General features: G+C 38.4%; 1 protein-coding gene across 2 annotated transcripts in view; it reads right to left on the bottom strand.

Annotated features, from left to right (window-relative positions):
• Positions 1-6,121: 6,121 nt before the first annotated feature.
• Positions 6,122-17,252, bottom strand: part of LOC146472909 (protein pelota homolog) — a 65,673-nt gene continuing 54,542 nt past the window's right edge. For both annotated transcript variants that reach the window (XM_085119148.1, XM_085119147.1), the window contains 7 exons: positions 15,368-15,404; positions 15,236-15,282; positions 15,062-15,135; positions 8,499-8,570; positions 6,793-6,867; positions 6,582-6,613; positions 6,122-6,429 (listed from right to left, as the gene is read on the bottom strand). In XM_085119148.1, the coding sequence (XP_084975274.1) occupies positions 6,329-6,429; positions 6,582-6,613; positions 6,793-6,867; positions 8,499-8,570; positions 15,062-15,135; positions 15,236-15,282; positions 15,368-15,404 (438 nt within the window). In that variant the 3' untranslated portion in view covers positions 6,122-6,328. The remainder of the gene's footprint in view (positions 6,430-6,581; positions 6,614-6,792; positions 6,868-8,498; positions 8,571-15,061; positions 15,136-15,235; positions 15,283-15,367; positions 15,405-17,252) is intronic.

Below are 17,252 nucleotides of genomic sequence, written 5' to 3'. Positions count from 1 at the left end.
ACGACCTTCGCGGGGTGTTTGTCTTATTACTTACCCCACTTTACATCACCCTAAATGCCCGTTTTATGCAAAAATGTCCATATATCTCGAATGAGGGGTTAATTCACGGCCTTCGCGGGGTGTGTTTGACTTATTACGTATCCCACTTTGCATCACTCTAAAATGTCCTATGCCAAAATGTCCATATATCTTAGACGAGCGATGAATTCACAACCTTCGCGGCCCCAGGAGCGTTGCTCCGCGCTTACACATTTTTGTTGGTTTATTATGCGAATTAGTTCTTTTTGGGGTGATTTTGTTACGAAAACGTAGAAGGCCTCCCAGTTTACAAGGGGAAAACCCTGGGAACGAGCTTGACAAGATGGGCGTGTAGGGCTGATGTTTTATGCAGCGTTTCAAGTCGCAGTTCAGACGCTCGAGATCTGTCCAAGCATGGCGTTGGAAAAGCAAGGGGTTACTTATACTCTATCAAGCAGTTTGATTTTATCATTCTTCTATGTGCAGCAGAACATGTCCTTTCCAACACAGTTGCCTTGTCAACTATGTTACAAGGAAAGAGCGTAGATCTCATCGAGGTAGCCGTCAAGAAGCCGGCGGGAGTCGTGATAAATATCACGAAAGCTTAGAGGGGCGATCACGGTCGGTTTTGGAGACAGATTGCAGCTGAGTTTGTTGAGCCATGCATGCCAAGAACAACCGGAAGGCAGCAACACAGGGTGAATGTCCCCGCTACAAACCCGGAGTCCTACCGTGGCAAATAGCGGCTTGGTATTTCCCTCTTATTGATCATCTCATTCAAGAAACGAATGACAGGCTCTTATCACAGGAGGATCGCTTCCTTGGCCAGTGCCTTCTTCCCACAAAACTGCAAGGATTAAGCAACGACGTCCAAGATAAGATGTATGCGGCGTACACGAACAATATGACCCACATGAGAGAGTACGCCCGGACAACGAGATGTTGCGATGGAAAACAAAGTGGCTGTATTCAGCTGGAGAACGACCAGCAACTCTGGCTGACACTCACGACTACATGAATGCAACTCTTTATCGAAACGTTGACACCATCCTCACGATCCTTCACGCAATGCCTGTGTCAACAATGAAGCACGATGCGTAGAGTCAAGACTTGCACTAATGCACGCGTACGAGGACATAACCATTGACGGGGAGGCCGCAGCATGACGAGAACAGCCCTTTTTAATCATCAAGACACATATGATTGACTGTAAAACACCAGAAAAAACAACAAGAAATAAACAAACAATGAGATGTGGCCCAAAGTTGTTGGACTGGTATGTTGTGAGGTATCCATCCACTGGAGACGTTTTGCGTACCAGGTCCTAATAAAAAGTTCCACATAAAAAAGTTAGTGATGCAAGAGTCATGACTAGAATATACGTGTAGTGTGTGCGAGAGGATTCAAGAAAAAACTCCTTGCAGCTACGAAACACATTTTAGGTAGCTACAAATAGTGCAGAAATGTACAATAGTATCTTCATCATCATCAAATCTACGCGCGCCAATAGGCGCATAAGGTCGACACATTCTCTGACCAACACTCTCTGTTCCGTACTGCCGCCTTGGCTACATTCCAACTCTTCCATTGTTTCTCTCCCTCTCAACAGTCCTTCTCCAAGTGGTCTTTGGTATCCCTCTCACACGTTTTCCTTCTGGAGTCCACCCCAATGTTGTAAAACAGTCGTTTACACCCTCTCTCCAGAGAACATGTCCTAACCAGTTCCATCTTCTTCGTCGTACCCCACAGTTTATTTCATTGATATCTGCCATGTCAACCACTCTCTTGTTCGTCATTCTTTGCTGTCATTTGATCTTCATTATCTGTCTAGGGCATTGGCATTGGAAACTATTAAGTTTTCGTTCGTCAGCCTCTGTGATCTTCCACGTTTCACAGCCATATAGGAAGACCAGTCGGGCTTAAGTCTTGAATAGGCGTATCTTGGTTCTCCTTCCTATTCCTCTCGCTGCCCACACCTTCCCTAGTCTCTGGAATGCACTGTGAGTCTTCCGCATAATATCGTTACTGCCTCCACCCTCCTTATGTACAGTAACTCCTAGGTATAGAAACTCCTCGACGTCTTCAAACTCCCTGCCATTCACCACGATGCTCTTTCTGTTGCTAGCATGCTCAGTCCTCAGTGTCTTGCACTTTTTCGCGTTGAGTTTAAGGCCTACTCTGGCTGCTGCTTCTTCTGTCACTCTCCCAGTCTTGTCGTGCAAGTAATTAAACTTGGATGACAACAGGGCATTGTCGTCTGCGAAATCCAGGTCCTCCAATACTGTTGCGAAATTCCACCGTATCCCTCTTCTCTTGTCTGCTGTTGCTTTCCTCATGGTCCAATCCAGGGCACGTAAGAACAAGAATCCTGACATCACACATCTCTGCATTACTCCAGACTTGATCTTGAACTAGTCTGATGTCTCACTTCCGTCAATAACTGCCTGAGCACTCGAAGTCCTCGTATATGTTTGCTATAATTCTCACCATCTTGCAAGGTATCCCATAGCTTCTCATGATGCTCCATAAGCTTCATGATACGATGGCTTGCGGGAACATATTTAGTCTAGTCCAATGTGATGGGTTACGCAGCAAAATAAGGGCTAAAATGATTTATTTTTGATCGTAAGCAGCACTTCGTTTATTCCGACTTTAAATTGATCAAATTTGGCAACTTCGGGAAACGGCTTCTCAGTCAAGCCTAGCGAATACAAATTTACCCGGTCATCGTATACGATGGGTTACGAGGCGTTGTGCAGTGCGTTATGGGTAATTTACTATAGTTGTACGTACGATGGTGCATTTTCAGCGGGTCGAGCGAATGGGGTGTTTCGGAGGAGGAGGAAGGAAGGAGTTTCGGAGAACGGACTGGTGTTTTTCTATCAAATGTATTTTCAAGGGCAAAGTAAAGGCTGAAAGTCACGGTGAGTAAAACAACTGCTATTTCAGGAATGCTAAAAACTGTGTGTATGAACTGAAACAGTTTGGATTTCAAAACTTTGCTCTGTTGTGTACATAAACTGAAACAATTATTATTTTGGATTTCAAAACTTAACTTTGCTGTATGTATGAACTGAAACAGTGTTATTTTGGATTTCAAAACTTAGCTTTGATGTATGCATGGACTAAAACTATTTTTGTAGTTCAAAACTGAGCTTTGTTGTATGCATGGAGTGAAACAATTTAGTAGGGCTAATTTCAATGCCAACAAGAATATTAAGACGTGAGCCATTTTTGCATAGCTTCTATGATTTAACTTTTTTACTATTTCTATTCTATTGCCAAGAAGGACAATATTAAACAAATAGTGAAAACTGAAAGGGGTCAAACGGAGGTGTGGAGGAGCACTTGAACGAGATGTTTTAATTTTTTTTTTTCACTTAGTTCACTGAAAATAATTTCATACATGAATGCGGCTATGCCTCGTCCACTCGCTGATAGGGAGTCAAGGGGAGTTCGGTGAATAAACTTAGCTATATACAACGCCCATCATCAAGACACAACTGTAAGAACAGTCAATTTAGAGATTGCACCCCAAGAAGTGTAAAGAAATATTTCGAAATATTACATGCACTTCTTCTCACCAAGAACAATTATTATAGGTAATAAAAGGCAGTCTATGACTGCATGTGGCTACTGCTATATTCTTGTAGAATATTAAAGTAAAAAAGCAATGTTGTATAAAATTCAGAGGGGTAAATGAACAGCCCTTGTCAGTGCCAAAATTGTGCAGCGTAATTTGATCGTGTTGTCGTATGGGCGAATTTGGTATGCGCTGGAGGATTTTGTTTACACTTTAACACACAGGCCAAGTAATAGATATGGTTTGGCCCTCCCATGGTTTATCGCATGGTGAAGAAATTTCGTGAATCAAGACACACAGATAAACAGACAATAAGCTTTCTTAATTGAAAAATTTATTCAGACAGACCTGTGTTCATGCCTGAAAAGCAAATTCGTTCAATTTTCGCCTTGAGTGAAGCTACGTGAAGGCGACCGATCCAAGCGATCTGCGAGTCACTAAAGTACAATTTCTCGTTTTTCAAAAATTTCGCCAAACCTATTTGAAATATGACAAAGCGACCAATTTAACATAAAGCACGGTAATATTGACATTCAAAACATGTTGTATTTTGTAGAGTGAATTCCCAGGAGTAAACAAAAATTTCCGAAAACGTCTACAGCTCGTGTGATGATTAGCAGATCTTGTTTCCGATCGCACATTAGCCTGGAACAGGCCAATCGCACATGTTTCGCCTTGACGTAATCTCGAACAGGCATTTCTCCTCTATGAACTCACTGATTTCCTTTTTTTAACGCAGCCGAGTGTTCCTTAGAAGTTGTTCTTTTGATTTCGGGTTTATCATTGAAAACCTGTGTTTTCGTTCCAAGATCCACAAACTGCCACCATGAGAGACGCGACAGCCATTTTGAATTGAAATACAAGGATCTACGAATAAAACCGACTGAGATCTCGTCAACCTGTTGTGGTGAACTCGACCCAACTTCGTGTAAATTCTACAATTCCGAAAGCTTCCGATTTACGGACTTAAGTACAACACGGTAGCATAGTGGCTACGCCTTCCCAGAAGGCAGTTGCCACAACAAAACAGTAGAACGTGTTTCTGTCTATAAGATTCTAAGAAGGCCTCCAAACGACTCTACTCATCACGAATTCTTAGGAAAGTAGGTGTAGCTGGTGACTAAATTTTCAAAGTGTGAGACTCATTTTAGAATATTGCGTACAGGTCTGGCAGGACATACCCAACCGCCTTCTAAAAGGCTAGAATTTATTCAAAAAAGATGCCCTTAATCGGCATTTACACGAAATGCTTAATGTAGCCCCATTTATTCCCCATTGTATGCTTCGCAGATTTTTAAAAACCATCCTCCCGTCGCAATTGAAATAATTGAATGGTTTAATTCAGAGAGAATGCGTGATATTTTTGTCGTTGTGTTACTGGGAATCATACCGGAAATAACTTTACGATAACGTCATAACCCCCACTTGAACTGGTCTAGTTTCCTCCTCGTTGAATTATTTCACCTGTTTGCGAAAGCGTTGTTTCTTCGCTGTGAACTCTTCCAATTTCCGCCGTTTAAACTGTCGAATACTACTTAGAAGTTATTATTTCAATTTACCGCTTGAAAAACGTTTGTTTTCTTTCTGAAAACGGCAGATCAGAGTCTAAAAATTCATACATGTGGCCGCCATTTAATGAAAACAACCTTCTAAATGGTGATTTGCTTTGACGTCACATAGGTAGAGATGAGTGGGTCCCCTCCCTCGTGATATACGCGCCGATAATGGATTTTGATTGGGCCGCTTTTGTTGAAGACAATCAGAACAATAGATCCCTTCTGGGAGAGGGCAGAATTTAATGTAGGTTTAATGAATAAATCAAATGATGATTTGACGTCACACAGGAAGGGATGAGTGGGTCGCCTCTCTCGTGATATGTGCCTAAATAATAGATTTTGATTGGGCCGCTTCTGTTAAAGACAATCGGAGCAATACATCCCCACTAGGGGAGGACACATTTTAATGCATAAATTATGCATTATGCACATTTGTGGCTACGACGAAGAAAAAAAAAAAAGATACCCGACCCAAACCTAGACACGGCCTGCCCTGCAGGGCATTCCGTGTAAAAAGAGCTCTATGCATCATTTATCCTTCAATCAATTAGGATGATGCCCCAAGCCTTTAACACCTTAGTAACCTGGCAGACAGGAGAAATCAGCTATGCAACAAAATTATCTCTAAAATATCTCAAGGTGAATACCTAATTAATTTCCTTGAACCTAAACCCGCAAGTAATCAAGTACATAGTACACAACCTTCGGCCCGTGCGGTGCCCAGGCCTACACTCTATGGAGACAAGAGTTTTTGTCGCACAAAGCGACCAAGTTCCTTTGTTACCCTTCGCCACTAGCTAGGATAATTTGTAAATGTGATTAAGTATTCAATTATTGTGAATTTTAATGTAATATTGGGTCGTTGTCTAGGGACATTCATTTTTTTATCACATAGTTTTAGCTTTTATACTGTAATCTTAGAAACATGTATGTAACCCTTCAATTAAGGAGTAGCTGACTGTAATGTGGTTAATAAAGGGTTTTTTATTTTATTTTAAGAAGAAGAACAAAAGAACATGCGTCTATACAGAGATGACCAGTCTGTAACTCTATTTCGTAATCGATTTTTTTTTAATTTATCGGCAGTTGCCAATATACTAACATTCTCTCCACTCTCAAAATGAATGAGTAACGGTCGGCGATGTTAATTTTCAGTGACGTTTTGCTTAAATTATTCTTCGTCTGACGCAGATGAGTCACCGCCTTCCTCATTAGAGATATCGGGCATTGGAAAACGTAGGATGCCTGCTACACCAGACAACTGACCAAGTTCTGCATGTAAAGATAATAAGAACTGAAATGAATTTATTTATAGAAATAAGTAAAAAAAATATTGTTATTCAAGAAAAAGGGCTACCTAACGCAGCCTTGCTATTTTCATAAAAACAAAGCGTAGTTTCAAAACTGAACATGAATGTACATACGTTCTCCTGAAACATGTAAACTCGAAAACACCCTACGAGAGCAAAACGAGAAAAATAATTAGTACCGAACACATAAAAGTACCACAAGCTACAAACGAAAGGTTCTTACACAATTATCTACCAGATATGACAAAAAAAACAAACAAATAAACCGAAAGCAAAAAAATAATTGATGATAATAATGAAACTCGTTTCAAGTGTATCACTTGACCTGATATCCCCGCCATTTTCTTTCACGCTTTCAACAAGTTTGACGTATCTTTTCCGCGTGGGTAAATCCGTTGACCTGAACAAATGAAGTAACATATTAAAAGTGTCCGACAGATCGCTTTTACACTGACTCATTTCATCAAAGACAAATATCCGTTAATGCCTTTAAGTTGTTCTTTAGCAGTAGTAGGTCGTCGGTAGTGGTGGTTCTGTTGATGGCCCTGGTAGCGGTGGTGGAATACGTTTAAATGCGAATAAAAATGTTATTCATATTTTATGAATGTAGCAAGCTGGCCTGGTGGGATTCCAGTATGGGAAAGTTAGTACTGGTGATGGTAGATTGTATTTGTTTGAATACGGCTGAAAAAATTATTATTATTATTATTATTATTATTATTATTATTATTATTATTATTATTATTATTATTATTATTATTATTATTATTATTATTATTATTATTATTATTATTATTATTATACGGAAAAGAAGCGCCAATATGCTAGCCGAATTTTAGAAGTGGAGCAAGCCACATTCACGCCATTAGTTTTTAGCACGACAGGTGGAATGGCGGTGGAATGCAAGCGATACCATAGTAGCCTGGCTGAGTTAGTTGCTACAAGGAAGGGCCAAAGCTATGCAACTACTATGTCATGGATCAGGGCAAGGGTGTCCTTTGCGTTGCTGAGATCAGCATCACTATGCTTAAGAAGTTCGCGAGCTACAAGGAGGGTCCATCTAGAATTGACGGACATTGACTTTGACATCGAGAAAGGACATGCAAACATTCGTTAAAAACAATGAGAACATAATTTTATTTCTTAGTTTTTCTTATTTTTCTTGGTAGCCTTCCATTTGATGTTGGTTTTTATTCCCTTTTTTTTAACTTTGTTTATATTATTGTTTTTTTATTCAATAAGAATAGCAAAGTAACTTTATGAGAAAAAAAATCGGCTTGAAAGTTGTCTCTTTTTTCATCGAAATGAATTGTAAATAGTTTTTAATAGTTCTTTTTTCTACTTTTAACTTGTGAATAGCAATTTGCCTGAAATATGTTAATAAAGAGTTCTCATTTAAATTTTTTTTAATTATTATTATTATTATTATTATCATTATCATTATCATTATTATTATAATTGTGTCAATAACAAAAAGGTTGAATATGATTGATTCTTAACAGCCCATATTTATAGCTTAATTTTGCTATGTAACTCCAAAACTGTCCGATTTGACCTGTCCGATTACTAGAAGCTTGTAATCGGACAGGTCAAATTGGACAGTTAAAGAACCAATGAAAATCAAGTAGCAAATGCCACTAGCCAATGAAATTTCACTACGTGGCACACGATAACCAATCAAAATCAATTAAAAAATTGTGACCAGGTAAGCTGTCCAGCTTCAACTGGAAAAGAAAAATGGAGGAAACTAACTGGTCCAGTGACTTTTATTACTAAATATTCCAAGACTGAGATTCTCGCATTTTGTTATTGGCTCAATTAATTGGTAATAGGACTTCGTGTCATACAATTCAGGGGTAATCAGGCTCATAATTTCAAATCAAATTACTCACCCGATTACTCCCTGAATTGTACTCCACTCAGTCTTATTACCATTACTTATTATTATTATTATTATTATTATTATTATTATTATTATTATTATTATTATCCGCAACAACGTCAACTTAATGCAATTATTGTAGTTCTTACCTAAAAAGTTCGTCTGTCACTAGAAGAGTTTCCACTGCCATTGCTTCATTGGCCTTTTCCACGTGATTTATCCTAAAAAAAAAAGTATTTAAAAAATATTACTTGAAAAGCTGCGCGTGTAAAAGTTACACGATTCCCATTGGGACCGTTTTGCCACGGTCACTAAAGAGGAATTTATTTAGATAAACGAGGCAGCTCGGCTGTTACAAAAAATACAAAAATGGCAACAAAGTTTAGATTGACGGCATTAAATGGTAACTTATTTAATCTTTCCAACCTTGTATTCTCAGGCGAAAAATGAAACTAAAATGCCTTGTTTATGAAAACTGTCGAGCACTATAATTACAATATAAACAATGAAACATCTAATGTTTTGCAATATGGTTTCAAAATCAAGACAAATTCCACACAACAATCGAAGAAATGACACCTTAGGCCCGGTTCATACGTCGAACTTTACATGAGCCGAACCTAATCATTTGGTTCGGCGCATGTAAAGATCGACATATGAATCAGTTAGGATCGATGGATTTGTATTTGGGTCGAACCGCCGTTCTATTCGACTGCGCCAGTCAAATAGAACAGCAAAAGTTCGACTTCGATTCATACGTCGAACTTTTACATGTGCCGAACCAAATGCATACGTTACGTTTAAATTATATAAATTATATCTATCCCAGAGGTCTGCGCGCTCCTCCGACTTGGCATTCGCAAAGGACTTCATTCTGAACAAGATGGCAGGAAAAGAGGAATGTGCTTGTTCTTCTTGTTTAGAGACAACTAAATATACTTGTCTGAGATGCGAAAGAAAAAAAAAAAGAATCTATTCTTGATGTGCACACACACTTCAAACCGACAGAAACTTTCCAATACAGGCTATATCAAAGGCGAAGCGTCAAGACTTCTCAGAACAAAATCTTCAAAAACAACATTTGAGTAAAACATTATTCTATTCAAACAGAGATTACACTACAGAGGTTACCTCGATAACCTTATAGATAAAAGTCTCTCAGAAGTCAATTTCAGCAAAAGAATGTCGGCACTACAAAACATGGTAACACATTTTGCCATTTGTTACGGAATACCGTCCTTCTGTGCCTAACCTAAAACCATTCAGATGAGTAAATGGCACTCGATAGAAAATCAGCCTCTGCTAAGAGAGATCTACAAAGACCCCTCCCTACTTTCGTACAGAAAAGGGAGATCTTTGAAAGACGTACTCGTAAGAGCAAATTAGCATTGAAGGTCATATTTTTCCTATCTCGACCAATAGGAGCCGTGTTTGGCCTGTCTACATTATTTTAAGGACGGTGCCTACTAATAAAGAAGTATTTTTGGTGTGGTTTATGACTTTGCGGAGAAAGCAGATCTAAGCCAGAGCTATCGGCATCCGAAAAGAAAATTGGGGGTAACCACGCATTTTTTTAGAGATAATGAAGCAACAACTATTCTCAAAAACAGTAAAATACAAAGCAACGTATGGCTTTTTTCCCAAATTGAAGCTTTGTTATCCCTGAAAAATGCATGGTTACCCCAAATTTTCTTTTTGAGCTTTTTTGGATACCAAGAGCACTTGCTAAGTTCTGCTTTCTCTGTATAGTTTTAAACCGCGCAGAAATATCCCTGTATTAGTAGGCACTACCCATAGGAAAACGGAGTATCACGAGATGCGCAGAACGTATGCGCAGTAACAAAAGTAGGCACCGTCCCTAATAATAATAATAATAATAACAATGATAATAATAATAATTTATTCACTTAATATAGCGCCTTTTAACATTAAAATTATCAAAAGCGCTTTACATGAATTTAAAAATTTTATATAAAAATATAATAACTATAAAAAATTATAAAAAATATCAATAAAAACTAATACTAAAATAAACAATTGACCACCCCCAATGCCATTTTACCAAACAAGCTCTTCCATGTCAGAATTCATCTTTCCAGCCATTTTGAATCTTGTTGAGAAAAAACAACGGCCACTGACCACGAAAATCTACTTTCTCACTTTGGCTTTAAGTTCGACTTCAGTTAGGTTCGACGTCTGAATCAACTGCAGAACTTAATTATTTGGGTCGACCTTAATAGGTATTAGGTTCGGCTCGTGTAAAGTTTGACGTATGAACCGGGCCTTAGTAACTAAATAAGTGCCTCGAAAAGTTTTAATTGTTCGCAAGAAAGCGAGACGGAAGTTTCTTCAATAAGAAATCACTTAAAATTACCGCGCGGGGCGCGAGATTTTAAAATTTCCCATCATTTGTCGGTATACTGTCAAAAATAAAGGAATTTTTTGGCCCGCTAGTTATTCAGCTTGTGTGGTATATACTAAATCAATTATTCACCTCAGTGTGTGGATATTATGTAATTGGATGGGAGAAATATTGAAATAAAGTGAATAAAAATTGAGGGGAACTCTGCTGACAAGGTAAGTTCCCCACTAATAACCTAAGGGCCTGTTTACATCGAAGCGTATCACGTGCACTAATGTGAAGGTGGACAACTGAAAGACCACATCCTTTGCAAAGATACCGACTTCCACAGGCGAATATTACAGGGTAGCAGAGGTAAACTAAAGATAAAGTGGCCACCGAAAAGACTTTCGAGTGCTGACGTTGCGAGCCTTCCTCAATGCAAATCAACGAATCAAGTGAGCAGCTCCTGTATATTAATGATTTTAGTAAGTGCAGCAAATCTCTAACAGGGAGATTGCGTAAGAGAAAATTATTTAAAAGTATTTGCGTCTTCTCATTGACTCACATCTCAGTTGGAAGTATCACATTTCACATATTTCAAGTAAGATTAAGAGATGTATTGGCATACTCTCTAAGATAAGGCACTCTGTGACCGATTTGGTCCTTGTACAGTTGTATTACTCACTTATCTATCCCTTCCTGACTTATAGTTTAATAACTTGGGGGACTACATATCAATCAGCCCTCCTTTCTCTCATCACCCTACAAACAAAAGCTGTCAGAATAATAACATTCTCAGAGTATAATTGCCACTCTAGTCCACTCTTTTGGAAATTGAAAATACTTAAAGTAAGTGACTTATTATACTTGTATTGTGCTTTATTCATGTACAACTATTACTCTAATAGATTGCCCTTAATTTTTAACAATTTTTAAGAGTATCAACAAAGTGCATGAATATCAAACAAGATTGGCGTGTAAGATCTCATACTATCTGCCTAAAGCGAGGACCAACTATGGCAAATTTAACATTCGTTTTTTTGGAGCTAAAGTTTGGAATTCCATTGAAGAGTCATTAAGATCCAAGAGTCGTACCCGTTTCAAAATCCTCTTAAAAGAATCGCTTATCTCCAACTACTGACTGGCTCATTGATGTTCTTATTTTCCAGTTTTTGCGTGTGCACTTCCCCTTGTTTATTGTTATTTATGTGTGTGTGTGTGTGTGTGTGTGAATGGTAAAACGTGTCCTTAGTTCTATGTTAATGTATTAGCGGAGCTACACTATTGGTGCGTGCATCAAAACGTGGAAAACAAGAATAAATTAGTCGAATGAAAAGCATTCGATGATTCCGTGGGGATCAATAGTGTCCATTTGCAAGATGCAGCTTTCTTTGTCACCATGATGAAGAAAAAATGACACAGACTGCCATGCGTTTGTGTGTGTTTCGGCAGATAAAAGGGTCGAGCGACTGGTTCAAAATAACCAAACACAGTTTGCGCACGCTTGACAGGTTCATTTTTTTAATGATGATAGGAAGCGCGCGCTACGGTTGTGGTAAGCAAAATATGGTGGCGATAAAGTGATCCCTTAATTTTATATCAAATGGATTACAAAGTGGAGTTTTGCTCTTAAAATAACCCGGTGTCTAGTTTGTGAACCCTTTTTCTCTCATCACCGAACAAAGAAGGCGATTTCACGAAGAGCTAAGTTTTTTTGCATGCTTTTAATCTTTCCTGTAAAAACCGTCGTGAAAACCCAATTAAACGCCACGCATGCGCATTTGATCAAAAAATTGTGACTGGTTGTTTTAGTCGAAATGAACTGTTTTTTTTTTAACGAACCGCTCGTTTATATTTATAAATGAAATTCAGGGGAAAGCATTTGTTATTCGCCTTTCATTTGAAGACAGAAACCCGGCGTTTCTACATTGATTGTTTTTCTAAAGTAAACGTGAGACATCTTTATCTATCTTGGCCCGCGAGGTCATAGACTGATTTAGTTGCCAAATTTTCGGTTAAACAAAACTAACCTTGAGGCACTCAGGTCAGCCTAAAAAACACCCCGGTTAGCCTAAAGAGCACTCCAGTTAGCCTAAATAGCACTTAGGTTAGCTTAAATAGCTCCCCGGTTAGCTTAACGGCTAGCAGTTTACGTTGGGGTTGTTCATGCCTTGCAAGCCTCGCATGTTTTGTTCATGCCTCGCACGTCTTGCTCGCATATTGTAAACTAGCCTGACTAATTGTAAACACTCCTCATGGCCTGAAAACAAAGAACACGACCGAGAATTTTAAAGAATTTGATAACACGACAGAAAACGAACTCTTACCAGCCGAGTACAAAGAACGAGACCGAGAACAATAACTCGTGGCCTGAAGTCTTATCTCTCGACCCATCGCGACCCCAAAAAGAAAAAAGAATTTGATAATGCTACCGAAACCTTAACTCGAGCCGCCTTACGGCCCCAGTAATTAGTGGCGGTTGTGCCAGTTTCAAGGTCCTTTTGGAGCAACTTACAGTTCTTTAGAATAATGCTTTGGACTGCATGATAGTGTGGATGAATGGTAATAGTGAATGGGATTCTCTCATTCTTTTCCTTCTGTGACGTTTGAAGTGCAGTCGGGATGGATCATCTTGCAAATAAGCCGTCAATCCTTTTCATTAACAACACAAATTATAAACAGTGAAAGGTAAAATGTAGTTCTCGAATACGAGTGTTGAGTGCTATTATGTTGAAATACGCCTTATCTTCAAATAGGCACCAGTCAGCCGCGCGGACTGAACTCCGATTTCAGATATCTTTAGGTCGTCACGCGCACATCGCGCGTGCACCTTACAACTTTAAATCTGGCTTCATGGAGCAAGCCAGCTTTTTAACGTAAATCTTTGACTTTTCCACTGATGAAGGGCTAAGCCCGAAACGTCTGGACTTATTTCAACATAATGGCACTCAACACTCGTATTCGAGAACTATATTTTACCTTTCACTGTTTATAAGTACAAGTGCCACGCAGCTAACGGAAATTTTTTCCGTTAAACTGTTAACACAAATTATATACTATTTATAAACAATGTATAGAATAAGCACAGAGATAATAAGCGAAAACCATGAATAGATGGATTTTGGATGTAAAATACATGCCTGATGTGACTACATAAGTTGTATAAAGTGTAAATATAGTTACAGAAATGTATTGTTGTAAAAGTATACAAGATATTCTTTAAAAGTATAAATAGAATGGAATTTGTAACGATTCTGAATTCATAATGCGATGCCTTAAAATCCAAGAGTAACTCTTCATAAACCAGAAGGTGTAAATTCTTCACTTGGAACCAAGACGATGTTGCGTAAAAAAGCAAACGTGTACATTGATCTTGCATGGGGAGGAAAACCGTCATATTGGACGGGCTTGCGAAATACAGTCATCATCGCTTGTTGAATCTTTTCAGCTAAAAAAAATCCGACCACACGGTGGGTAAAACTGTAAATACGACGAAGCAATTATTCGTGTGAAGATCCTTCCTGAAAACGCTTGTGAAAGAATACGGTGATGTGATTGGCCAATGACTGCTACCATGATGCACTCTGGACCGTGTCCAATCACCACTCGTATTTACCATTCCCAAGGACATCACATGCAAATCCCACTGCAGCCATGTTGAATGACGTATTTGCAAGTCATCGTGTACATGGAATGTCACTGACAAGGTAAAATGTTTTGCTTGCCCTGTCCCTTGGGGATACGTGATATATTCCCTTTCAGCAGGCCGGAAATGTATCACATCCTCTCCGTCCGGGTAACCCTCAAATACGTAATTTTTGGTACTAAATGACTGGAAATTTGCATCAATTTCAAACATAAACATGTTCGAAACTTGTGCGATATCACGGCGATAAATCGTGCAGAAATCAACGCTAGTTTACACTACTTGTATTTGATTTGCATACCAAACCTGATTTTTGGCGACTTACATGGCTTTACTATTCGCCAAAAGTAACAGGTAACTTATTAGTAAGTTGTTTAAAAACGTCTTTAACAATTCTCTTGGAAGAAACTTTCACTTATGCTATTAATAAAAAAAATTAGTCCATTAGGTGCATTGATTACAGGTTTCTTGTTAAATTACTCCACCTCTCAACACTTCCTTGACTTATCTTGCTTTCTTGCCTTGTTTGATAATGGAACATGAAAAGATGTGTTGACAATGAATCATTCAAACGTTTGAAAAAAACTGAGATGTCATCCAGTTCACCTGTGGTTAATTTCATTCTTGTCACAACTCTTGATGTACTACAAAGTCGTGTCTAAGAAACGCTTTTGCTGTTCACTGACTGAACTAAGTTAATGTACTACCCAAGGTGTACTAACCCATAATATGCTCTGTCTGGCTCTGTTTGTAGCATGGTGAAAAAAGCATCCAATGCTTTGACTTCAGCTGCTGCCTAGAAAAAATCACAGAAAAAAACAATATAAAGATCAGTTAAACTGATCAGTTAACCTACCTATTAATTTTGGCGAATTTATCGTGACTTGAATATTTACCTTTGTGTCTGCTAGCCTCGCAGTAACTATAGGATCACCAAGAACTTCTAGAAATAAAACAAAGTTAGCGTTTGCAAAAAAAAAAAAAAAGAGAGAGATATTTTTACAATGCGTATGCTTTATCAAACCTACCTTTAAGGGAATGTTTGTGACCCGAGGAAGCATGAACCTGATATAACAAATATCAGAAAAATAAGTACTTCAGACTACTACTTTGGTGAAATCAGTTTTTTAATCAGTTTCTTTTCATCTGACGGGGACAAAGTACCCTAAAGTTTCGAAAGTAGCGACCCTCGTTACTTTCGGAATTAGCAGCCTTTAGGTCTCGTTATTTTCAGGGAACAAAAACTATGAAAAAAAGCTAGCGCAATTTTTTTTTTTCGAAATGCCAAATAAACAACATTATATATATAGATAGCTAGATAGATAGATAGATAGATAGATAGATAGATAGATAGATAGATAGATAGATAGATAGATAGATAGATAGATAGATAGATAGATAGATAGATAGATAGATAGATAGATAGATAGATAGATAGATAGATAGATAGATAGATAGATAGATAAATAGCTAGATAGATAGATAGATAGATAGATAGATAGATAGATAGATAGATAGATAGATAGATAGATAGATAGATAGATAGATAGATAGATAGATAGATAGATAGATAGATAGATAGATAGATAGATAGATAGATACATACATACATACATACATACATACATACATAAATATAAAAAAAGCATTTTATTTGTATTCCATGGTATAAAGATGGCGTTTAATTTTACAAACAGAAGGTATGTAAGAGTGAAACCTGAGTAATAAATACAACAATACACTGATAAAAAAGAAAAGCGATGATAAACAATTGAGAAGGAATAAATTCGTCTGTCCAGTTTCATGTTTTTGTCCACCACATAGATGGGCTCTGGCTATTTGATTGCCTATATTGTGTTGTCACTTGCCAGGACAAATTGTTAAGTAGTAGTTTGTCTCTCAGTTCTATTCTTAGACTTTTAAGTCCTTCCTTGATGTCAATTTGATAAAAGCAAGGAATCTCGATGCCTCCTCCTTGCACCCATACACCTTCAGGTGTACTCCTGCTTTGTCCTGACACACAGCAAGTCATCTTGATTTCTTTTTCCAGTAATAGTTTGTACAGGACCTCCGCCAAGCTATCAGGTACGTGTCCAACTGTAGTCGCATCTCGTTCGCCGCATGTGATTTTTATCTTCACCACTTTTGCGTTGTGCGAATGTGCATTGGAAGGCTCGGGAATGCAGCTGCCGACTTCATTCATTCGTGGATTACAGCGATAGCAATGATCTCCCTAGATACGCGATGTAATTAATGAAGTAATTGTGCAAAATCGGTTGTAAATTGATAATTTTCACTTGAACTGTACGCTTTCCTAATGCAGAGAATGTGAAGGCGTCTTAAGGCCGATTCAGACGGTACAACTTTTGCTTACGACTGTCGCATGCGATTTTCAGAAAGCGCGCTGCTCGCGTCATGCAAAAAATCGCATGCAACTCTCGTCACTCAACATTGCCTATACCTACGATTGTCGTAGGATTTTAAAACATGTTTTAAAATCCTACGACACTTTTTGTGCCGCACACGACAGTCGTAGGCGAGTTGTAGGTTTGACTTACATGAAACAATTTGTGTCGTAGGCCTGTCGTAAGCTTGTTGCATGCGACAAAGTCGTACCGTGTAAATCGCCCTTTATAGTCTTGTGACGTATTATGGATCGAAATCAACCAGTCACAATCCACTGACGTGACCTTTTGAAACCTAACCTGCGATTAGGCGTTCTTTTTTCTTTTTCAGACGGCAGTCGGGAGAAGAGAAGAAAAAAGGAGCGCCTGGTACAATTACTGCACGGGTCCTCTGCCGCTAGTCTAGATTCTGGACTTTTGTCCAATCGGTCGAAAAACAAAAGATTCCTTGAGCAACGTTCCAATTGCTTACCTGAGTACACGTTTGACTTCCGGTGTAATTTCAAAA

Source organism: Pavona decussata, unplaced genomic scaffold (genome assembly GCF_977016875.1).
Source record: "Pavona decussata unplaced genomic scaffold, jaPavDecu1.1 SCAFFOLD_96, whole genome shotgun sequence".
Taxonomy (NCBI): domain Eukaryota; kingdom Metazoa; phylum Cnidaria; class Anthozoa; order Scleractinia; family Agariciidae; genus Pavona; species Pavona decussata.
This window is presented reverse-complemented; position numbering and strand designations above follow the sequence as displayed.